The following is a 23,829-nucleotide window of genomic DNA, read 5'->3' as shown; positions in this document are numbered from 1 at the left end:
CCACTCCTAGGTACATACCCCAAAGAACTGAAAACATACGCTCCTATGAAAATGTATCCATGCGAGCCAGAGAGACAGCTCAGCCATAAAGAGTGCTTCATGCGCTCCTGGATCCCAGCATCCACACAGGGAGGCGCACAACTGCCTGTAAGTCTAGCGCCAGGGGATCTGATGTCTTCTTCTGATCTCTCTGTGCACTTACACACACACACACACACACACACACACACACACCAGTGCCTATGAGGATGCCCACCTCAACATTATCCATAATCACCAAGTGGCAACAACTCAAACGGCATCAGTAGATGGGTCCACAGAATAGGATGTCCCCTACACCCTGGGATACTGCTGGTCTTAAAAGGGAGTGAAGCTCTGACACATGCTGTAACATGGGTGAGACTTGAAAACACCATGCAAAGTGGAACACACACACACACACACACACACACACACACACACACACACACACACACACACACAAAACCAACCACTTATGGTCTGAGTCCACACATAAAAATGTCCAGACTCAGCTGATTCACAAAGACAGAGAATTAGCAATTGCTTGGTGCTGGAAGCCGCTGCAAGTGCCTGCCAGCAGGGACCCTGCCGTCCGGAACGTGGGACCAAACTGACAAGAGTCAAGATGAGTGGTTCTCAACCGGTGGGTCGAGACCCCTTCCAGGGAATCATCTAAGTAAGACCAGTAGAAAACACAGATCTTTACATTCTAATTCATAACAGTAGCAAAATTACAGTCATGAAGTAGCAACAAAAATAATGTTGTGGTTTGGGAGTCAGCAGAGCATGAGGAAGTGAACTGAAAGGTCGTAGGATTAGGAGGTTGGGAACCACTGGGTTAAGATCATGGTGATGGCTGCAGCAGCATCATGGATATACTACAGGCCTGAATTGTGAGCTTTAAAATGTCAAGTTTCATACTGGCAGACTGTGTATGTGGACAGAGGTGTGTGTGTGTGTGTGTGTGTGTGTTGGGGCCTGGGGGATTGAACCTAGGGCCTCATACCAGGCAAGTGCTTTACTGATGAGCTGTAACCCCAGCCACCTTTTTTTTTTTTTTTTTACTTTTAGGATCTCACCAAGTTGCTTAGGTTGGCCTCTGTAGTCCAAGTATATCCTCAACTTATGATCCACCTGCCTCAGTCTTCCAAGGAGCCAAGACTATAGGCCTGTGCTATGAGGCTCAGTTTAGTATAATTTTCTGCTTATTGGTTAAGAAAAAGATAGACCTGCCCCAAATTAGAAAAATATTCAAGTCCCTTCGACATTAATGGGATCATTGATTGAGTTTAACACAGACACATGGAATAGATCTACTCTTTAATTTCCCTTTGAATCAAAGTCAGACATCACAGCATCCGGATGAGAACAGTGGAGGAAGCAAGCTTGAAGCAGGGTCCTTGTGTTCAAATGCTCACATTGATAGTTTAGCATCCTTACAGCAGAAAACAGACAGAGGCTTCAAAACACAATAGGTGGGCTAGTGCACACCTTTCATCCCAGCACTCAGGATGCAGGGGCAGGAGGATCTCTCTGAGTTTGAGGCCAGCCTGGTCTATATGGCAAGTTCCAGGATAGTCAGAGAGATATAGGAAGACCCTGTCTCAGAACAAAAGCAAAAAATCTCATTGAAAAAGAGAAGGATGATCCAGGTGTGCCTCTCCTGGGTTTCCACCTGGAGGAATCAGCCGTCAGACACTGTGGACACCTGCACACCATGCTTATTGCTACCCTGGTTACGGCAGCCAAGCCATGGAATTGGCCTAGGCTAGCTCGTGGGTGAGAAGGGTGGGGGAGACATACATATATTCAGCCATAGCCAAGAATAAAATCCTATCATTTGCAGGAAAAGTAGATAGAATCAGAATCACCAGAAGCCAGGCATGGGAAGACAAGTGTCACATGTGTTCTGGGCTTTGTGGAAATGATAATTAAAAAAAAAAAAGCCAAAAAAAAAATTACAGATGAGCCGAAAGTGGCAGAGGGCTGCTAGAGGATGAGAAAGCTGGGAACTGGAGGGGGCGGGGAAGAGGGTAAGTGAAGACGGGTATGATGGAAGCATGATACAGGCCGGTCACACCAACGTCACAGCGAAAGCCCTTCACTAGCATATATAGTATGCACAGATTATAAAACCCCAGTGTGTGCACTAGTGAGGATGTGAGACTGAATGACAGGGGCACACACACCTTTTGTTTTGTTGTTTTGATCAATGAAAAGCCATCTGCTGCTGGTGGCGTGCGCCCTTAAATTCCCAGCACTCAGCAGGCAGAGGCAGAAGGGTCTCTGGGAGTCCAAGGACAGCCTGGTCTACATAGCAAGTTCCAGGCTGGCCGGGACTGTGTAGTGAGACCCTGACTCAAAAAACAAAACAAGAGTTCAAGGCAAGCCTGGACTACAGAGTGAGTTCCAGGAAAGATGCAAAGCTACACAAAGAAACTGTGTCTCGAAAAACCAAAAAAAAAAAAAAGATGAAATCCTATTGGGAGGTGGAGGCAGGAGAATCAGGAGTTCAAACTTAGCATTGGTGCTGTCACCAATTTCTAGGCCAGGTTGAGCTACATGAAACCCTGGCTCAGCAAAAAGACAGCAGAGCTAGGCGGAGGAAGAGCCAAACAAGACACTGGGTCTTGAAGAAAAAAGGTAACCTGTGAGTGGGTGGATAAACTCTTTGAGGAAATAACCATGAGTACCAAAGGCAGGACCAGGGTGAGCCTGGGACATCTGACTGCAGGAGAGCAGAACGGACCGCCTGCCCCAGAGCTGAGGAAGGGAGGCTGGATAAACACTGTGGGGACAGACTAGAAAGGGTGTGGGGACACTGCAGTGGAAAGTGGGAACCTCAGGGGCTCTGTGCTGGAAGTGGCGTGTGAGGAAGGCTATGCAGCGGGGTATGCTGATGATGCCTGCAATCTTAGCACTGAAGAGACCGAGGCAGGAAGATGGAGTGTTCGAGGCCAGCCGAGCCTGCACACAGTGACACTGTCTCCACTAACCACAAAGACATAAAGGAGTGAAAATGTTGTTCAGAATGAGCTGGAGTGGGTGGGTGTGAGACCAGGAAGAAGAGAGGCAACTTTGGTGGCCTGTGAATGAGGCCACCAGGGTCTGAATCAGAAGGGGACACAGGGAACAGTGTATTTTACCACACTGTTGAGGATGTCTGATTGGGAGCTTCCAGATACAAGGAACACACATAGAGGAATCCAGAAGCAGGAGGCAGGGGGTCATGCTACAGACGGAGACCAAGACTTTCCAGTGTCAGGACTATGTCCACAGAGGCTACATAGTCCTCAACAAGGGGATAGTTTCTTGGTTTATTCATTTATTGCCAGTGTTTCCAAATTTCACATCTGCTTCGCCCATCCCATGAACATCATCACGTCTTCAACTCATCAAAGTTTACTGGTTCCTTACCAGAGATAGACAGTAAAAACAACAACAAAACCTTCTTTATCTTCTGCTTCTGCCTAAAGAAACACCCGAGAGTTCTTCCGTTGACCCAAGGTGCTGAAATACAGTCTCAACCTGATGTGGCCACGCCAGAGAAAACAGCGCGTGGACTAAAGAGTCGGATCCCCAGCACCATGCGGAAGCTGGATGTGGTGATGTGTCCGTAACCCTACTACTGACCAGAGACAGAGGCCCCGACACATGCATGAACAGCCAGTGTGCCCTCGCACACATGCACACACAAGTAATTTGAAAATACACCCATACTTCGTTGGCCACGCTGCTTTCCTGAGTTTTTCTGGGTTCTATCGGATGGGGAGGAAATTCTCAAGGGGGAGACGGCAAAGAGGAAATGGTGCTAAAGATGAGTCTCCATCAGACCGAATAATCATCTTGACTAATAATTACTGCATCTACAGCCAACTCTGCTTCCTCCCCGACTTCCTCCCACCCTCTTGGCCTGGGTAGCACGGAACAGGGTGAGAAGATGAAGGACACCAGCAGGTCCCATCTGCATGTCCACAGCACTGGTCTTCTCCTGACACTCTGTGACCTCACATAGCTTGTGCACTATTTTTCTTCCCACGGTCATTTTCTGGTTAGGCTGTGAATGGGACCTATCTTACTCCAAAGCAGCAAGAACAAACGTAGCCACCAGACATCAGTCATGGGCTCTTGCCTTGATGTACGGTCAACTTTTGGCTTCGCAGACATTCTCTTACTTATTCCCACACTGATCTTGGGAAGTAGGGTCTCTGGCCAACACCCACTTTCCAGTTTGAGACATCTGAGTCTTCCAGGAGGTTAGCGGGTGTGTGAGGCGATGGAATGAGCAGGTGGCAGACACATTCCTGTGCCACCCCTAAGTGCACGTGACGAAAACCAAAGGAATACAATGAGGCTGACCATGAGCCACAGTGCAGGGGTCAGGGTGGGCCATCCTCTAAGAACTGTGTTGTGGACACAAATGACAGGTTCTCTGACGCCCTGAACTGTCCCAGGGGGTGGGTGGGACCCTGCTAGAGTTGGAGTCTTACTGTCCCCTTTTGGCAGGACACTCACATCACATCAAGGTCAGATGGTACACAAGAAAAAAAAAAAGATGCTATCAGCTATCAGCCTGTGCAGGACTGATGAGGGCTGGCAGATGGCATTAAAATGCTTTAAAGTGTTTCCTGAGACTGTGCAGGGACAGGCCAATCTGGGGCAACTGAAGCTTAACTTTGAAAGGAACTTTCAATACTATCTATCTATCTATATGTGTGTATGTATGTATATATACACACATTTATATGTGTATGTGTGCATGAGTTATATATACATATATATAATGTATATGTGTGTGTACACACACACACATACAAATACATACACTCACACACACACAGACATACAAACATACACACACACATACACACTCCTAAGACACTTTTAAAAATAACTTGCCTCTGCAATTCCTAAGCATCTGGGCCCAGATGTCACGTTTCCTCTGAAGGCTTCCTTTTTATGTTGCCACCAGGGCTGAACCAGAACAATCTAGAACTTCAGGCCCCGTCCCAGGAGTTTTTGGTTCTTCTTTAATGTTTTGTATGATGGTCCCAGTGTGTCGGGAGGTTCTCACACACTGACTCTGCAATAATTTAAAACAGGAAACACAGCACTCGAACTGTGAAACTCTGCCTGCCCCCTCCCCCGCTTTGTTTCTGCTAACATGTGGCCTTGTACAAAAGGGGTCCATGTGATCTTCGCGGGCCAGAGATAAGAACTATGACCCCGGGAAACTAGAGAGAAGGGTCAGCCTGTGTCGTGTCAACTTACTCGGGAGAGAGAGCCCTGTCCTCTGGATGGAACCGGCACAGGGTTGGCCCTGGGTAAATCAACAGGCACAGATGAATGGCACGCAGCAGCAAGTGACTGACTTCCACCTTCCCTAACTCCAGAAAATCTGAAATCATCTGTCAGGGGGAGGCCACGCCCACTTCCTCTCCCCACCCACTCCCAGCTCTGACCTGAAGCCGGACTGTGAATCTACATTCAGCCCATCCTGGCAGTTCTGAGAGGCTGCAATTTATATTACTTATACACACACACACACACACACACACACACACACACACACACGCACACGCACACGCACACGCACACGCACATACATAAACCCCCCACACACGATTTGGCATCCTATTTCAAAGATTATCTGAAATTTTTAATTTCCTCTTTTCCTTAATAGATCTTCCCACCATGAGCAGCACACCCCACTACACACATTCTTGAACAAACAATGCCTCCTACACAGAACGACAAGAATCAATGTACACACGGGACATGGAGGATGCTAGAGTTTGTCCAGGGCTGAACGGCAGCCCACGCATCTCGTTCAGTCCTTGCGGGGATTGCCTAGTAAAGCCGTTGTTAAAAGAGACTCACGGGGCAGTGTTCGGGCAGAGGATGTTTTAGACCAACTAACATACGAAGTAGCGGGCTGCCAATCAAAAGTTACCTCCTTGCTTGCGTCATCTGACTTTATTTTATGGACTAGAGCTGCCCAGAAATTAATGACCTCAACGCTAAGGCATTTTCCTCTCCACTCTACTAAGTAACTAAGCCTAGTCACTAAAATGATTTCAAAAAATTGCAAAACCGAGTAACTGTGGCCAAACTCTTTGATCTTTGTGTCTCTATGTTTGGAATTACATGTGAGAAACTCCTCTGCTTTCTGCTCTATTTTCTCTTTCTTTGAAGTAAGAAAAATAGGAAGTGATGTTTTTAAGGTCCGGGACAGACCCTCTGCCATTTTGAGTAGTTTACTTTTTTTCGAGATGTTACTTTCATGCTGGGGGTGGCGGGCACCCACTAGGGTAGGCGGCGTCCACCTTTAAAAAGGTAACCTTTGGCATGTTTTGAAAGTTTTCTTCACGGGCTTTTCTGCCAAGATTATGACATTCTGTTGGCAGCCTGGCCTTCGCCTTGCTGATCCAGAAGAAAGAAGGAAAACTTAAAAAAAAAAAATCCAAGTTTTGAAAAATGGACACAAAGGCCCAACTCTGTCAAACCACTAACTGAACATAGCCTGTGTGTCGGCCGAGCCTCGGCCTTAGGTTTCTCGGCTGGACTTTGTGCGAAGGTCCTAAGTGCTCATGTGAAATTCAACACCAAGTTCAAGTGGCTCCCGTGTGTGAGCACTGTGTCAACATAAGGGGCTGTATAATGGGACATTCAGTGTAAAACTAAAAACCAAGCACGCTTACTCGCAATGGGCTGCCCGAAACGCAGGCCCCAAGGCGACACGACAGAGGCTTTCCATGGAAAAGCCCGCATCCCTCAGCAGTCGATAAGCCTGCGAGGTGAATTTCTTTGAAAGGTTGGCTCCCCGGCAAGATAAACCTGAGATCAACTTCAGTGACAAGGACACCCTAGGCTGTCAAGCGCCTTCAGATCCTGAGAAAGGAAGCTCTTCACAGACACTCAAGTGAGACTTAAGCAGTACTTCCTGGTCAGACCCGGAGCCTCAAGAGCACTTTACAGGGCTTTGTATTTTGACATTTGGGGAAGGAATGTTCTAAAACAAGTCTCTCGTCCGCACCTCCCCACCCCTGTACCCCCAGTTCCCACCAAAGAGAACAGCAGGCGTGAGCTAAATAAACACCATGTAAAAATCCATGACATTTGGTCAATGCCTGCAAACGCCAGGCCAGGGCACTGTCCTCCATCAAGACGTCCACAGCATCGGGCTACGTGAACGCGCTCCTCGTCCCTCTGCCTGGGTGCTCCGTGAGCTTTTCACGGGACACACCCTGTTAGGAGGCCGTGAAAGCATCCCAGAAGGCACTCACCGGGTTCCTTGAGAATGAGGAGCGGTCAAGATGCCTTCACATTTTACTCTTCGAATCTACAGTGCCGTCTCTTCGAGGTTTAGGGACGAGAAGTCTGCAAGAAACCCCAGAAAATCCTTATGAGGAACTACAGATAAAGAAGCATGAGCAGGCTGCCCCACGGTGCTATCAGGCCCAGCAGCCTGCATGCCGCATTTCCTGTTCCGACGCCCATTGGCCCTTGCAGGTGCGTGTGCCTCTGGGTGGTGCCAGTCTGCCGTTCATTTGCTCTCTTTCTCTCTCTCTCTCTCTCTCTCTCTCTCTCTCTCTCTCTCTCTCTCTCTCTCTCTCGTTCTGTCTCTCTCAACTATCAATTCCCTGAAGATTTAAGGTTGGCTTTACCAACACCAGGAACATCTAGGATCTAGGACACTACCAACCCTAAGTTCAAACTGAGAACCATGCAGCAAGGCTCATTATGGACTGGCGATCGCCTAATCTGAAAGGCCTGCGGACAGTTTACTTCAACAGGTTTTCGTGATTTCTCGAAAACTCGCCATGACTGAGCCTGTCCTAGGGAGTAGGGAGGATGAAACAGGATGATTCCCAGGTTCAAGTCTTGCTCAGGCTACAGAGGGTCTTCAAAGCCTGTGTGGGCTTCAGGGTGAGTTCAAGGACAGCCTGGGCAACTTAGTGAGAGGCTGTGTCAGAAATGAGCGGTGGAGGGAGAGGCTGGGAAGGAAGAGGGCTCCACGGTTAGGAGGACTTGCAGCTCTACCAGAGGTCTGGAGTTTGGATCCCAGCAGCCACATCGAAAGGCTCATAGCTGCCTGCAGTTCTAGTTCCAAGGGATCCAAAGCCACTTCTGGCTTCCCTGGGCACACACCCCCATACGTGCATGACACACACACAGAAATTAAAAAAAAAAAAAAAAAACTTTAAAAAATAATCCAGCCTATATAAACCCGAGGTCCAACTCAGTATCTACCCCTGTCACTTTCTCATGGTTCCTGGCACTAGAACATTGTGGTGACCAGAACATGGCCTGGGATCTGGTAGATTTTGTATTTAAAAGGGGAAGAAAAGTTTCATATGACGGAGACTGAAGACACTCAGCTGGCAATTGGTAAAGCTGACAGCAGTTCACGTTTACTCTAAAAAGCCTCGTGATCAGGCCTCCACTGGAAGCCTGAAAAGGTTTTTCAGGCTTGGTGGCTCACACTAGTAACCCCCCTGCATGGGGGGGGGTGCTAAGGTGGGAGGATGGCAAGTTCAAGGCCAGCCTGGTTCACACAGGGAGACGATGGAAAAAGACAGAAATCTTTTCCAGACCCCGGTACGTGGAGGTGAGGGTTTGTGTGTCCTTGGTATTCCAAGTGCACGTTGGAGGTGGTGGCTGTGGGTGCCGGCAGGCAAGATGTCGTCAGTGCTCAGTTATTTTAATTCAGCCTTAAACGAATTACTCATACATGCAGAAAGCTGATAACACCCCCAAAATAACATCAGGAGTTTGAGCTGACCAGTTTCCATCGTCAATATCACAACCAATGGAAACCAGGTGAAAAGTCTCCAAGGAGTTAATGTTCCTGCGCCGGGACTCAGTATTACTGTGGGTTTAAGTGTTCTGCGCCTAATAAGGTGTCACAGGCACCAGAGAGGTTTCCTTACAGCGAACAGTGTTCATAGGTTTTTCTCCAGCCTGAGATGCATCCTTCCTGGCTTGTACGGTCAAAAATAAGAGTGAATGAGAGGCCGGCCCAAATGACAATATCCAGAGAGTAAAGTGGACATGAAAATGCTTCCAAACTATCTTTTCTTCCTCAGGATTTTTACTTCCTTATGTTCAAAAGAACGAAACTCCTGTAGCCAACCAATTGGAGAACTTGCTCAAGGCAGACTTCTACTAGACATTCAACAAACACTCACTAAGCAAGTAGCTGGGGTGAAAGCATTAAGTCAAAGCGACAAGAACCCCTCCTTTGTGGACCCCAAATGCTAGTGGGGAGATTGAAGGTGAACAGAAGTGAAACAAAAACACTTGCCAGTATGATCAAAAACACTAGCTGGGTGGTGGTGGTGGTGTCGGCAGCGCACCCCTTTAATCCCAGCACTCGGGAGACAGAGGCAGGCAGATTTCTGTGAGTTCAAGGCCAGCCTGGGCTACCAAGTGAGTTCCAGGAAAGGCGCAAAGCTAAACAAGAGAAACCCTGTCTCGAAAAACCAAAAAACAAAACAAAACAAAAAAAAACAACAAAAAAACAACAAAAAAACCACTAATGACAGTCTATGTTGGAGAGGATGCGGAGCAAGGGGAACACTCCTCCACTGTTGGTGGGAATGCAAACTTGTACAACCACTGTGGAAATCAGTATGGCGGTTTCTCAGAAAATTGGGAATGGATCTACCTCAAGACCTAGCCATACCACTCTTGGGCATATACCCAAGGAATGCTCAATCATACCACAAAGATACATGCTCAACTATGTTCATGGCAACACTATTCGTAATAGCCAGAACCTGAAAACAACCTAGATGCCCGTCAACTGAAGAATGGATTAAGAAAATGTGGTACATCTACACAATGGAGTACTACTCAGCAGAGAAAAACAATGACAGCATGAAATTTGCAGACAAATGGATAGAACTAGAAAAAATCATCCTGAGTGAGGTAACCCAAACCCAGAAGAACAAACATGGTATGTACTCACTCATAAGTGGATTCTAGATATAAAACAAAGAACAGACTGTAACCCACAGATCCAGGGAGGCTATATCACAGGAGGGACCCTAGGATGACTGTGGATTATAACAAGTTTTGGTTTTACTCAATCACTGGGCAAGCCTCAATGAAACATTTCACTATTAGGATAAGAATTTATACTGTATCAAGCTGATAATAGAAAAATAAATTAATTAATTAAAAAAAACAAAACACTTGCCAGAATTAGCAAGTGTTGGAGAGAAGAATTCAGTCTGAAAGGTGGAGACCACCCAAGTTGATTTGTGCTCAGCTACTAATTGATCGTTCTAGAAAGGAAGGTCCTCTGCTTCGAAAGAACAGTGTGTGGAGGTGACTTACATCACCACCATCTTCTGTTTTTAAACCTCAGAGAAAGTACAAAATTCCAAAGGACCCAACTAATAAGAACACCATCCAAGGAAACAAAGTAATAGAGCCCAACATCAACAGTCAAAGTGAACTCAGGAGGCAGAGTCAGGTGGATCTCTGAGGTCGAGGCCAGCCTGGTCTACAAAACAAGTTCCAGGACAGCTAGGGCCACACAGAGAAACTCTGTCTCGAAAAATTAAGAGAGTAAAAGTGAAATGTTAAAAATGACCATGGATCTTTCCAAGTCCTGGGTTCCGGATGCCTTCTGATGTCAGACATTCCAACTGTCATGCTCGGAGGTAATCTTCCCTCAGGAACTTGTCCCTATCATCTTTGCCTGCAGCGACAATTGTATTCTATAATTATCTCCATAACTATACTTAAATACTAGTTTGTATCTAAAATGTTACAGTTCAGTACAATTCAATAATTAAGGTATCTGTTGCAAGGTTAGAAATATAAGAGATTGTTCTTTTTTAAAACCAAAAAGATGAACATCTGCAACAGAGAAGGGAAGTGTAAACCCAGAATGGACTATCAGAAAGAATATTCTAGAACAAGGAAAGCATATACTTAGAGAACTCGAGAGAGAAGCGCAGGGTAGTTAGAGGTCTCACCATCGATGGCCCTGGGTCCATGAAAAACATTCCAGAAACCCCCAAAGAATCCTGAAGATGAGGGACACAGGTGTTGAGAGGGCAGGGCAAAGATGGGACCGTGGATGACCAGGCAGGAAGTGTATGGCTAACAGGCAGGTGACATGGCTGAGGGGGAAGGTGGCAGGAGCAAACTGGCTCCCACCAGTTGTCCTCTGACCTCCACAGGTGACCCCCAGCAATACCCCATACACAGAAAGTAAATGTGTAAGAGAAATGGGGTACTCATACCCAAGAATATGTTGCTAAATCTGCCCCGAGTTTAATAGGCGCAGAGATTGGTTGGGGTCTTTGACTAGATGAAGAAAATTGGTGTCCTCCCTTGAGGAAGTCAGAAAGTGTCTGTGTACCCTGGAAGGACAGAAAGATGAGGCTGGGGGCTGGAGAGCTGGTTCAGCAGAAAGAGACCGACATACATACAAGCAGACAGAATGACACCCACATAACACTATAAAATTAAAAAAAAAATTTAAAGGAGACACTGGACAATTGTCACAGTGTCCTAGCATCCTACTAAGGTGCTTATGGGACCGTGGAGGATAGAAGGTGAGGATGGAGGCGGGGTGGCTTCCAAATGACAAGCCAGCCCCGGGGGCAGAGCTAGCTCCTGCCTCTGCCCCCAGCACCGAAGGACAAAGAAACCACACCTAGCTCACCTGGGTCATGCTTGCTACTGTCTTGGTGATCTTGGGAAGTCACTGGCTCCCGGAGCCTCAGTTTCCCTGTATGTAAAGTTACTCCTTGTTCTTTCTGGGTGTCATTCAGTGGAGCAATGATCCGTGAGAGGACAGCAAAGGCGCCCAGAGAAAACGGTTTCAAGGGGTTGGGAGAAGCGACGTCCACTGCTGATGGGGTCGTCTATGCTCGCCACTGTGCTCGGTGGCACACTAACGGACCCGAAAACGGTGGCGTTTTTAGTCTTTCTGAGCCCACACCACCCTTTTCGCCAGTGTCAAACAAGGAAAGGCTAATATTTGTTCTTGTTCTTCAAGGGAATCCTGTCTCTCTTCCCAGCCTTCATTAAAAGGTTATTTTTAACAGAACACTTTTTAAAAACATTATTATTATTGCCGGGCGGTGGTGGTGCACGCCTTTAATCCCAGCACTCGGGAGGCAGAGCCAGGCGGATCTCTGTGAGTTCGAGGCCAGCCTGGGCTACCAAGTGAGCTCCAGGAAAGGCACAAAGCTACACAGAGAAACCCTGTCTCGAAAAACCAAAAAAAAAAAAAAAATTATTATTTTCAAGTGTGTGCACCTCTGGGTGTGTGCATGTATGAATGCAGGTACCTGAGGGTTATTGAATGCCCTGGAGCTGGAGCTCCAGGAGGTTGTGAGCCACACGCTATGGCTCCTGGGAACTGAATTCAGATCCTCTTTAAGAACAGGGCCCATTCTTAACTGCAGAGCCATCTCTCCAGCCTACAGAGTATCCTTAATGTATTCATTGACAATTCCATGCATGTCAACAATGTATCTTGATCATATCTATCCCCAACTTCGCTCTAAATTTGATTATTTTTTTATTATTATGGTACATGTGTGTACCTGCTTGTGTTTTATGGGCATGCATGACACGCACATGTGGAGATACAGGACAACTTGGTGGAGTCATTTCTCCCCTTCCCCCCATGTGGGTTACAGAGATTGAACTCTGGTCATCGGGCTTAGAGGCAAGTGTTTTAAGGGACTGAGTCCTCTTGATGGGCCCCCCTGTTCACATCCTTTTGATGAGCTAAAAGCACCCAGTGAGGACTAGTCAGAAGACATAGACATGACCTATTAATTTGCCAGTCACAATTCATTTCCCCATTCTTATGCACACTGCTGAGCATACTTCCTACTTCATGGCCCGGGGTGTGCGAAGATGAGTAAGGACCACCTGTTTCCTTAGCTCACAGGCCAGTCAGTGAGAAGCATATGGAAACGGGGACCCGACACACAACGGCTGAAAGAATTTTGCAAGCCCAGGCGTGGTGGCTCAAGCCTGTGATCTTAGAACTTGGAAAGCTGAGAGAGAGGCTACTGGAGAGTTCGAGGTCAGCCTGGCTAGAGAGGAAGAAGGCCTCGTCACAACACGAAACAAAACAGAAACAGAAAAGGCATTTTGCAGGGCCAATAAAAGCAGAAAGTCTCACAAAACACCTCTACCATCCTCTCTGCTCTCAAATCGTGGCCCAGGCCACTTAAAAACCACGTCACTGTTGCTTTGGGACAGTATCTGTGGAGGGGCTGTAGCCTAGCATATTTGAGGCCCCGAGTTCGAGCCCCATCATCTAAATAAATACAATAAAATACGTATATTTGCACATTCCCAAAACACAGTCTTCCTTTATCCCCATGACGAGTGCTGCTCTCAGCCCTGGGGCCGTCTTCCTGACGGTGGGCGGCCGTGATTGAAGAGACAGACTCAGAACCGGGCGGAGCGCTGAGCGGTGATAGCTGAGTGCTGGGCCCTAAATGGGACATCTGTGTCGATGGAGCCTCCCGGGGCCTCAGAAGGCTCAGGGGGACGCTGAAGAAGAGGGGAGCTGCAGGAGTGGGGAGGGGGCTGTGAGGTGATGTCTTCTGGGCATGGCATACCCACTACACTCAGGAACTCACTGCCGTTGTGGTTACCTGGGGACCCACATGATGGAAGGAAGTCAAAAAGACCAGCCAGTGCTAAGCCAGCGCGCCAGCGGGCAGGAGTAACTGGACTCTGGGTTACAGGTGTGCCAGTGTGGGGGTGGGGTGGTGGACGTGAGGTGGGAGGGGGACATGTTGGAAGGTGTCTGGAGAGACAGAGAAGAGCGTCCTGGAGTGGATCTGATCAAGATATATTGTACATGTGGGTGAAGTGGTCAGAGGATAAATAAAAGATACTCTAAACATTAAAAAAAAATGAAAAAAAAATTTTTAAAAAAAGGCTTATGTTCTCAACAGAAGAGAAAATTGGCCATGAACTATGATTCTGGTTAGTGTGTTTACTGCCAAGACCAATTAAGTTATTCGTTTATTTAAGAAAGCTTTCCGACTTAATTAGTGGGCTCTCTTGTAGTGGGGAAGCAAGATGTATTTGAATTGCCGTTACCCTTGTTTGCCATGGACACATGCCAGTGACAGACGGACAGAAAGTGAAGTAGATGGACATAAATATGGGGCTGGCAGGGCTGGAGAGCTGGCTGATCGGTTAGGAGCACTGGTTGTTCCTGCAGAGGACCCGGGTTCAGTTCCCAGCATCCACATGGTGGCCTCACAACCATCTGTAACTAGTTCCAGAGGATGTGATGTCCTCTTCCGGCCTTTGAAGGCACCAGGCACACACGCAGTGCCCAGACATCACAAAACACCCACACATTTAAAATAAAGTCCTTGCTTATAAAATAAATAAACAAACACGGGGCTGGTGGGATGGCTCAGTGGGTAAAGGCATTGCCACCAACCCTGGTGACCTGAGTTTGATCCCTGGGGACCCACATGATGGAAGGAGAGGAGCGATTATTGCAAGTTGTCCTCTGACCTCCACACAGACATAGGAGTCTATGGTCTATGCCCACACACAGTAGATAAATGAGTATAAGTAAAAATGAAAGTGAGTATACACCATAGCACCCCAGCTTAATCTGGAAATGAAGTTTCCCCTCAAAATAGTGGAAGAAGCTGGCGTTGAACTCTTCCAATGAATGTGTCACTCATGCCTTCCACTATTAAAATGAGGCATTGAAGCTCATTTGGTTTCACTTCCTTCATGGAGGCCGGAGGTAAAATGGCGGGACCACTGGTGACGGACTCAGGCACAGAATGCTCCATTGGTTGGGAACTAAACACATCCTCACAAACAGCAAATCAGCCAATCCAATGGGTGATGAGGCTAGAAATCACCGGGGCCAAACTACACCCCCAAAATAACAACTCAGAAACTATCTCCTGTGAGTGATAGGAATTTTCTCCCTGAAGGAAGATAAATTGAAAAATGTTTTCTCAGGAAGTCTCCAAATGTGTTAAGACTGGATCTTTCCGTATGTGTGTGTGTGTGTGTCATGTGTGTCTCTGTGCATGTGCATATATGTGTTTTTCTATGTGCACATGTCTGTCTCTCTGTGTGTTTGTGTATGTGTGTGTGTGTGTGTGTGTGTGTGTGTATCTGTGTTCTTTTTAGGAGATAAAGAAGAAATTTAAACTGGGAGTAAATTATGAAGGAAAGAGTGTGTATGGATGGAGCATGGGTGCAGAGTAAGGCTTCATGATCCCCCTGCATCAGCTCGCCAGGAGCTCCACTCCCGCACCCTGCTCTACTGAAGACCCATGCGCTTATGAATGTTGGCAAGAAATGAAAACGCTTGTTCAGGTTGGCTTGACTGTTAAGCCACGCCAGATAGCCAGGCAGCCTCGGCGAGCACAATGGATCCACTGTGCAGGACTCCCGCAGTCAAGAGTGTAAAATGGGCGATTAGGTTTCCTGGGCGCTGGCTAAGACCAGGTAAAGAACATGGCAGTGCTCACCTGACTCTCTTCTTGTCATTTTATTTCTTTAAACAAGAAACAAGGCTTTGTTTGTTTGTTTTGGTTTTTCGAGACAGGGTTTCTCTGTGTAGCCCTGGCTGTCCGTGAACTTGCTTTGTAGATCAGTCTGGCCTTGAACTCACAGAGATCCACTTGCCTCTGCCTCCCAAGTGCTGGGATTAAAGGCGTGTGCCATCATGGCTGAAACAAGCCTTTTAGATGAACAAAGATCTCATAGGAATTCCTACCCTCTCACGCCCCTCCCCCAGGGAAGCAACTGGTGGGCCCCTTTTATCTCTAAGAATTCTACCCTACTCTGTCTCCATCATCCCTGGATCAATACCATATCAGAAAGTGGTTGCCATGGATGCCTGGGTGATAACTCAGGAGAGGGGCAGAGACTTTCATTTCCTACAAGGAAATACATTTCTTGTTCTGTCTTCAGAAATGACCGTTTGCACCAGTCAGAAGTGAGCTATCAGGATGGCGAAAAACTTCTCTGCACTGACACTTCCCTGACTTGCTGGAAGGACTGGGGCGGGTCTTCCCACTCAGAGCACCTCAGGCAGCCGCCATGCCCTACCCCCAGGATGAATAGACACAGGAGTTAACTGACTTCATCCTATCCCCACGCCCCTGAATTCTGGGAAAATCTGTGCTTGAGGCAGCTGATTCTGTCCTTAGCATCACTTGTCTCCCAGGGGAGGATTTCTAATAGCAGAGCAAGCCTTTTATCGCCCCGTTGGAAACCATTTCAGACATTGGTCTTGGGCTGAAACAGCATTGGGGTTGGCAGTGTGGCTCAGTGGGAAGATCACTTGTCTAGTGTTTGGAAGGCCCTGGGTCTGGTGCTCTGCACCTAAAGAGAGAAACAGCAGACCTAGGCAAGTCTACTTTTGCTGTTGTTCTGGGGACCAAACTCAGGGCTTCGGGCTTATTAGGTAGGAAATCCCCACCCCTACCTTGTATCTATGGAAAATAACACAGTAGACCTCTTGATGGAGCTGCGAAATCTTTCTTTGGTCTTTTGAGATGGTGTCTTAGAGCCCAGGCTGGCTTGGTACTCCTTGGGTATGTAGCCCAGGCTGGCCTCCAACTCAAAATTATCCTGTCACATGCCCAGTGAAGGAATCACACACACTGAACCTGACTCAGAGGAGACATCTAAATAACAGAAATGGGATAGTAGTTACATTCTCCATTATTCCCCTAAAACTATCCTTTTCTAAGTTTCTAAAAACAAAAGAAAAGAAAAAAAAAAGAAATAAAACAGTGACGAAGAGAACAGAAGCAACATTAGAAACAGAGAAAAAGGAGATTAAAAGATGAAATACAAGAGATACATAAAAATGCCACAATGAAAATCCATCCATTTGTAATGGTAATCCAAAAAATAATTTAAGACAAAAAAGACCCATCATGATTCCTTAAAATCATCAAATATAAAGTTGATGACCAATTAAAGTACATTGGGGCTGAATTCAGAAGGTGGGTAGGGCCATGCCAACTGATCCCAGGACCGAGGTCATGATATTTTCAAATCCCTCAGAGTGGAAGGCTATCCAGGAGCTGACCACCTGATTGCTCCAGCTCCTTGTCCAGCCTAGAGTCAGACCTACAATGTCTGCTTTGAATACACATGTCTGGTTCCTTAGAAAGTGCCATTCATTTATTGACCCCCCAGTAACTGTTTTGAAAAATTGACTGTGACCTTCCGACTGTGTCTACCACATCCAAGTTCAACAGCCTGAACTACAGACCCTGCTCTGGTTCTCTTAAATCTGCATGGTAAACAATGTTAGGGATAGACTGCCAAATGGGAAAAAGTTTCTTAACTCCTCGTGGAGCGAAAATGAAAAACTAAAACCAAAACAAACAACAACAAAAACCAAAAACGGTGCTTCAGGAGCACACAGCGTTAAAATTAACACACTAATTAATCCAAAGCGAGGAGGATATTCCAGAAGACATCTTCCTCTAACTTCTTGGGATGGGTCAAATGAGAGCCCCTCTAGGTTACCCCCCAGATCTGTCATCAAGGAATCCCCTCCAGGTCGAACTTTAATAAAGAGACGGAAAGCCAGCCCGCTGTTTACAAGAGGTAAGGTGCTCGCTTGTCTAATCTCTACAAATCGTCAGACTAGCCCTTGGCCAGCCCTTGCGATCCAGTCCTTCACTCCCGGGCCCATCACATGATCCCCCTTCCAGCGTCCCGGAACTCAACCCTCAGGGAGACCTCGGATTCGTAGAAGCGGAACATCGGGTGTCCAGGTGTCAGCGTTGCTGCTGTCCCCACCCAATGCCACCGGGACCCGGGCTGCCGGTGTTTTTCCCCAGGCGCCTGGCTGCCAGGTCAGAAAGCCACGCTCCGAACGCTCTTCTCTGGTACCCCATTCACCCGCTCTCCCTGGACTCTTCGATGCTGGCCCTGTTCTGCCCACACCCGTCTGTCTTGTCCTTTCGTGGGGACCCCTCCCGTCACGCAGCTGTCCTAAACTTTCATGAGGTCCTCTTCACATCCATTGAGAGGGCACAGTTTTCAGAACCCACTGCCCTGGCCTCCCTTGAGGTCCTTTGCTTATTCTCTGTCTTAGTCCCTCTTGGGTCCCCTTCCTTCTTTCCGCTGCCTGGGTTCTCAGCCTGAGTCCACTTGCTCAGTCTGCAGTCCCGGTCCTGAGCTCTCAGCGTCTCCTCTGCTCACTCCACGGTTCCGGTCCCTCTGTGGGTCCGGTCCGCTCTCCCCACTGGTGATGGCTGGGGCGGATCTCCTCGTTCATCCCACCGTCACCGTCCCTCCGGGGTCCTCTCGCTCATCCCACTGCCCTCCGGGGTCCCTCTCCAAGCTCCCTCTTCAAGTCGCCACGTTAGTCCCACTGCCCGGTCCCGTCGTGGGGTCTCCTGGCTCACCTGCGGTATTTCTCGGTCCCCCTCCTCATCTTACTTTCCCCACCCTTCTCGGCGTCCCCTCTCTCACCCGGGGTCCCACTCGTGGGGTCCACTCGTCACCCCGCCGTCCCTGTTCCCCATCCCTCACCCGTGGTCCCTCTCGGGGTCCCCTCGTCACTCCTCGTCCGGTCCTTCCCGGTCCCCCGAAGCACTGGCAGAGATCCGCTAGCAACTCCGCTCCCGGGATGCTCGTGGCCGCTGCGCCGGGTCCCCGCGCCGCCGGGACTCCGGCTGTCACTCTGGCGCCCGCGCTGCGCTCTCACCTCAGCGCTGTCAGCCGCGGCCCCGGCGCCGCCGCCTCCTCTGACTCGTGCCCGGAGTCGCTCTCGTGCTGGGTCCTCGCGTGCTGGGCCCCCACGCGCAGCCTCGCCTCGCCAGCCCCGCGTCGCGCCCCACTCTCCACGCAGGACCCCTCGCTGCCGCCGCGGCGGCCGCTGCTGCTGTCCGAGGTGCGGCTCCGCCAGGGGTGGCCAATCGCACCCGACTGCGCGGAGCGCGCCCCGCCCCCCCCCACGCGGGCCCGCCCCTCGGCCCCGCCCCCAGCCGCGCTCTGATAGGCTCTCTACTGACCATCCCTGGTCGCCGGCCTCGGGCCCCCTGTCGCATGTAGGCGTTCGATTGGCCTTGCCTGAGGAAGCCCGAGCGGTCGATGGAGCCAGGGGATTGGCGGAGCTGGGCGTGGGCTTGTCTTGTGGGCGGGGCTCTGCCAAACGCGGAAGCTTTCTCCACTCGGGTTAGCCGTGACCCTCTTCGGGTGCGGTCGGGCTTGTTTGTACAGCGCAGGGGTCAAAGTTCGTGGCTCTCTTCCCCACGCCTTGGTTTTTCTTGGGAGACCACCGTGGGAGAGCATGGGGAGTGGACCTGGTCCCTCGCTGGACCTTTCACAATTCCTAGTCACCCTTAAGGCAAGCTTTCATCCTCCTGGGGCTTGTAAATATTTCCTAGCTCTCAGACAGGGGAATTGCGTTTTCTTGCCTTGCTTTCAGTGGACGTCAGTTTACTGCTGGAGAAGGGGGGGAAAAAATCTGTAGACTGGATAAACCCTCTACACAGCTAAGTACTTAACACGGTCTGGGCGCATATTTGAAAAGTCAAGCCTTTGCACTCATTGTGGCCGGATTTGATGTGACTGACCATCAATACCCTGCAGGCAGAGGCAGGAGGATCGCCTCAAGTTTGAGTCCAGCATGGGCTAGAGCTAGACCTTGTCACAAAAGAAAGAGAGAGAGAGAGAGAGAGAGAGAGAGAGAGAGAGAGAGAGAGAGAGAGAGAGAGAGAGAGAGAGAAGGAAGAAAGAAGGAAGGAAAAGTGGAAACTATTCATTTTGTGAGTTTTGAATACCACGGTTGGACAAGGAGTTGGGGTAGGGGGACCCCGTTAGCTTTGGCAAGGTTCCAGCAAGCATATTCAGCTGAACCTCATTCAGGGTCACAGGCTTTAGGCTTTAATGAACCAAAGGTAGAAGAGACACTGAGTTTTGACCCCAAGCACACCCTGCAATAACCTGGATCCATCCTGAGCCACGCTGAAACACAGTGCTTGCCAGGGATTAAAGTGCACCAGGACCTGTCTCCTATTTTTGCGGAAACGGCTGTGTTGTTTCAGTTAACGGTAGAAGCTCAAAACAGCTTGCTGTAGGGGCAAAATTTCCCCATAAGCCTTGTCAGATGTAGTCACACCTAATCTCTTAGTAAATACTCCACTACAAACTTTTTTTTCTTATTTATTTGTTTATCTGCAATTGGGTCTCACGATGTAGTCCAGGCCTAGAACTCTTCTGTGTAGACAGCTTGGCCTTAGACTCACAGAGATCTGCCTGCCCCTGCCTCTGGCTAGGATTAAAGGCGTGGCCACCACCACACCTGCCCTATTTTTTTTAAAGCACTGGAGATTGACCAGAGCTACTCCAACAGGTTAGAAAATTGGTTCTTCTTCCTTTCTCTCTTTCTCTCTTTCTCTCTCTCTCTCTCTCTCTCTCTCTCTCTCTCTCTCTCTCTTCTCTCTCTCTTTCTTTCTTTTCCTCCTTCTTTTCTTCTTCTTAAAAACCATTGAGCTCTACCCCCCAGCCCACATTTTCATCCCAAACATTGTCTGTTTGCAAATCAAACTTCATTCCATTACCTGGACACCCTTAAAATCTGGATGATGGGAACACAGGCTGCCTGGGAAGGCCTGAGGTTGTGAACATTGGGCTCCAGGATGTGAGCTTCAGGTCCACTTCCAAGGTGGGTGTTTTCCTGAGTAGTCTGAGTACCATGTTTGGGAGAGAAGCTGTGGAAGACTTTAAGGGGTGAAACTTGATTTTGAAGAAAACCTAGGTTTTATAGGCGAAGTTGGCCAAACCTCAGGTCATGAGGGATTTTTAAAATGTAGTTTCCCTCTTTTAGAAACACACTAGTAAACTGCTTACTGGGCGGACTCAGCAGTCTCCATGGAAGATAAGGGGTAAATTGTGATCATCCAACTGTTTGTTTGTGTCTCCGTAATACACACAAAACAGGAACACACGACTATTAACACAGGTTGTCAGCAATCAGGGAGACAGAAATAAAAGTTAAACGCAGGCAAGATTATAAAAGAAGGGCCCAGCTTCTTGTAACTATTTAGTAACAAAGCCATCTACTTTTTGATTCATTGTATCAATGAATTCTGATTTCAAAAATGTTGCCCTTTATTTTTTTTCTGCTTTGTGCATAGTATTTCTAATGGGAGCTCCAGTCCCACAGTGGATTCAGATAGTTTACATGTGATCCAACAGTACACACACACACACACACACACACACACACACACACACACACACACACAGCTGACCTCATTCGTTGCAGGAGAGACCTCTCTGCAAACTTCTGCTGAGACTGTGCTTGAAGAAAGACTTGTTGAGAAGAGGTTTCAGATCCCAGAACTTCTGGGAAAGTCATCCCAGCATTGCATTCTGGAAATTCTTGCATTTCACACAGAGGAAATAGCCCTTACAAGGAGAGCCAAGATTTAATTAAAACAAGGTAGTAAATAGGAGATGTCAGAACGAATGGGACTGAGAAAGAAGGTTCTTATTTTTGGAAGTCTCTCTGGGGCTAATTTGGAAATAAAGATGATCACAAAGGATTTGAGAATCAGAATATTGCATTGGGTCCCACCCTGCCTCTCACCACATTCACATCACACTATCTGCCCGGCTTTGTTACTTCTTCCCTTTTCTGTGCAGATTTGACTCAGCTGAAAGGTGTTCCTGAGACCACATCTTCCCTGCCTCCTGGTATTAGGAATTGAAGCTGGGGTCTCCAGCGTGCCAGGCCAGGCGAGTGCTCTACCCAGCGGCATCCGTGGCCCTCTATTTTACTTTTGTTTTCAGACGTGGTCTCACTAAGCTGGCTGACCTTGATCTTGCCCTCCCTCCTGCTTTTATCATCCTGAGTAGCTGGGATGATAGTCCTGAGCCACTAGGCAGAGGCCACCTTTTAAAATTTTTATTTTATTATTTATTTTGATTGTTTGTGACGGGGTTTCTGTGTAGCCCTGGCTGCCCTGGAACTCGCTCTGTAGACCAGGCTGGCCTCGAACTCACAGAGATCTGCCTGCCTCTGTCTCTGGAGTGCTGGGAATTAAAGGCTTGAGCCATCACCACCTGGCTTTTTTCCCCCCCAAAACTGTGACACTGCATTCCTTTTCTGGGACGGTGGGGTGGGGTGGGGGGCACATGGCTACTCAAATTAACACATGGAGAAACTTAGGTTTCTTGACTTTTTTGTTTGTTTTTGATTCAGGATTTCTCTGTGTAACCCAGGCTGTCCTGGAACTCTCTTTGTAGACAGGGCTGGCCTCGAACTCAGAGATTGGACTGCCCTGTGCTGGGTTTACAGAAGCGTGCCGCTACGCCCGGCGTTGGCTTTTGAATTTTAGCCAACATAATCCCTGTAGTTAAATGCTTTATTTGCTCACCTGAAAAACGAGCAGGTTAACTAGTTAATGGATTAGGTAAAAGTACCTTAAAAATTACATTTGAGGAAACACGAGGCAGCTGTCCCATGGACAGCCTGGATCTGGGATTCTAAACTGATGCCACCATCTCTCTCTCTCCTCTGTCTCTCTCTGTCTCTCTCTCTGTCTCTGTCTCTCTCCTCTCGCTGTCTCTCTCTGTCTTTCTCTCTCTCTGTCTCTGTCTCTCTCTCTGTGTCTCTCTCCTCTAGCTGTCTCTCTGTCTTTCTCTGTCTCTCCTCTCGCTGTCTCTCTTCCTTTTTCTTTTTTCTGAATGGAGAATGATAGCTCTTTGATCATTTGTCAAATCAGGAAAATAGCTTACCCAGTAAATCTATTCCAAAGAAAGCACTGGAAAAGCCTGTTCTCTTGACTCCGGGACAGAATGGCAGCAACTGGCCTAAGCCCCCACTGAGTCAGGGGCGGAAGCAGACTCCCCATTTTCTGTGTCACACACACTCTTGGCTGTCCAGGCTTCCGCACCCAACCAAGGGATCGGTTCCTGTCGTTCACCAGCTTGACTCAGAGACCCCGCCACCTACCTATCCACGGCTTTGCAAAGCCTCCGCCCATCAGGTCTCCTCCATCCACACTTTAGTTTTGACTCCGGGCGCCGCCTGGCGGCCACTCCCGGAAGTATCCTCCCAACTTTGGGGTCCTGACCGCAGGCAGGGCCGCCCACGGATCTGCCTGACTCCAGCGGCGACACCGGCCTCCGCCCCCTCATCCCGCGGCTGGCCGATCGAGCCTTCGTTCCTAAGACCGCGATGAAGGCGCTGCCGTGTGAGAGAACGTGGAGCCGGGCGTCTCACCCACTGCCTCCCGGACGGCGGGATCAGGCCGTCACCGGGCAGCCCACGGCCCGGAAGTGGCCGGCCGCCCGAGGCCCCCGTTGCCCAGCGCGGGCGCCGGGGGCGGAGCTCGGCACCGAGGGAGACCGGGCGGCCGCGGCTCCGGCTCCGCGAGGTGGGGGCCGTCCGGGGCGCAGCCAGGCGGCCGCGAGCTCCGCGGGACACGTTCCGCCGCGGCCCGAGGCGGCGACATGAGCGCCGCGGGGTTGCTGGCTCCGGCGCCCGCCCCGGCTGCAGCGCCGCCCGCCCCGGAGTACTACCCGGAGGACGACGAGGAGCTGGAGAGCGCCGAGGACGACGAGCGCAGCTGCCGGGGTCGCGAGTCCGACGAAGGTGCGGGCCCCGGCCGGGGATCGGGGATCGGGGTCCGGGGCGGGGGTGGGGGGCTCGGGGGCAGGGGTCAGAGGTCGCCAGAGGTCTTCAGAGCCAGGGGTTCGCCCCCTTTGAGATCGTCCCTCCCCGCTCAGGGTCTCAGATCCTCTCTGGGTGGCCGGGGAGAAAGTCATCCCTGGGAGTGCACT

At 49.1% G+C, this 23,829-nt stretch overlaps 2 protein-coding genes across 3 annotated transcripts in view; one reads left to right on the top strand and one right to left on the bottom strand.

Annotated features, from left to right (window-relative positions):
• Taok3 (TAO kinase 3) overlaps window positions 1–18,883 on the bottom strand; it is a 179,133-nt gene extending 160,250 nt beyond the window's left edge. Inside the window, exons 1-2 of one of the 2 annotated variants that reach the window (XM_015997445.3) lie at window positions 18,743–18,883; window positions 7,308–7,401 (exon numbers count right to left, since the gene is read on the bottom strand). The gene's annotated coding sequence lies outside the window, so the exon portion shown is untranslated. Of the gene's footprint in view, window positions 1–7,307; window positions 7,402–18,567; window positions 18,709–18,742 lie in introns of those variants that run through there. The other variant, XM_006970814.4, reaches the window with a different exon arrangement.
• A 4,492-nt stretch (window positions 18,884–23,375) lies between these two features.
• The window catches only part of Suds3 (SIN3A corepressor complex component SDS3), a 28,833-nt gene continuing 28,379 nt past the window's right edge, over window positions 23,376–23,829 (top strand). Inside the window, exon 1 of the mRNA XM_006970815.4 lies at window positions 23,376–23,641. Coding sequence (XP_006970877.1) covers window positions 23,500–23,641 — 142 coding nt within the window. The 5' untranslated portion in view covers window positions 23,376–23,499. The remainder of the gene's footprint in view (window positions 23,642–23,829) is intronic.

Source organism: Peromyscus maniculatus, chromosome 23, assembly GCF_049852395.1.
Source record: "Peromyscus maniculatus bairdii isolate BWxNUB_F1_BW_parent chromosome 23, HU_Pman_BW_mat_3.1, whole genome shotgun sequence".
Lineage (NCBI taxonomy): Eukaryota > Metazoa > Chordata > Mammalia > Rodentia > Cricetidae > Peromyscus > Peromyscus maniculatus.
The sequence above is the reverse complement of the archived record's forward strand: the minus strand, read 5'-3'. Positions and strand labels throughout refer to the sequence as shown.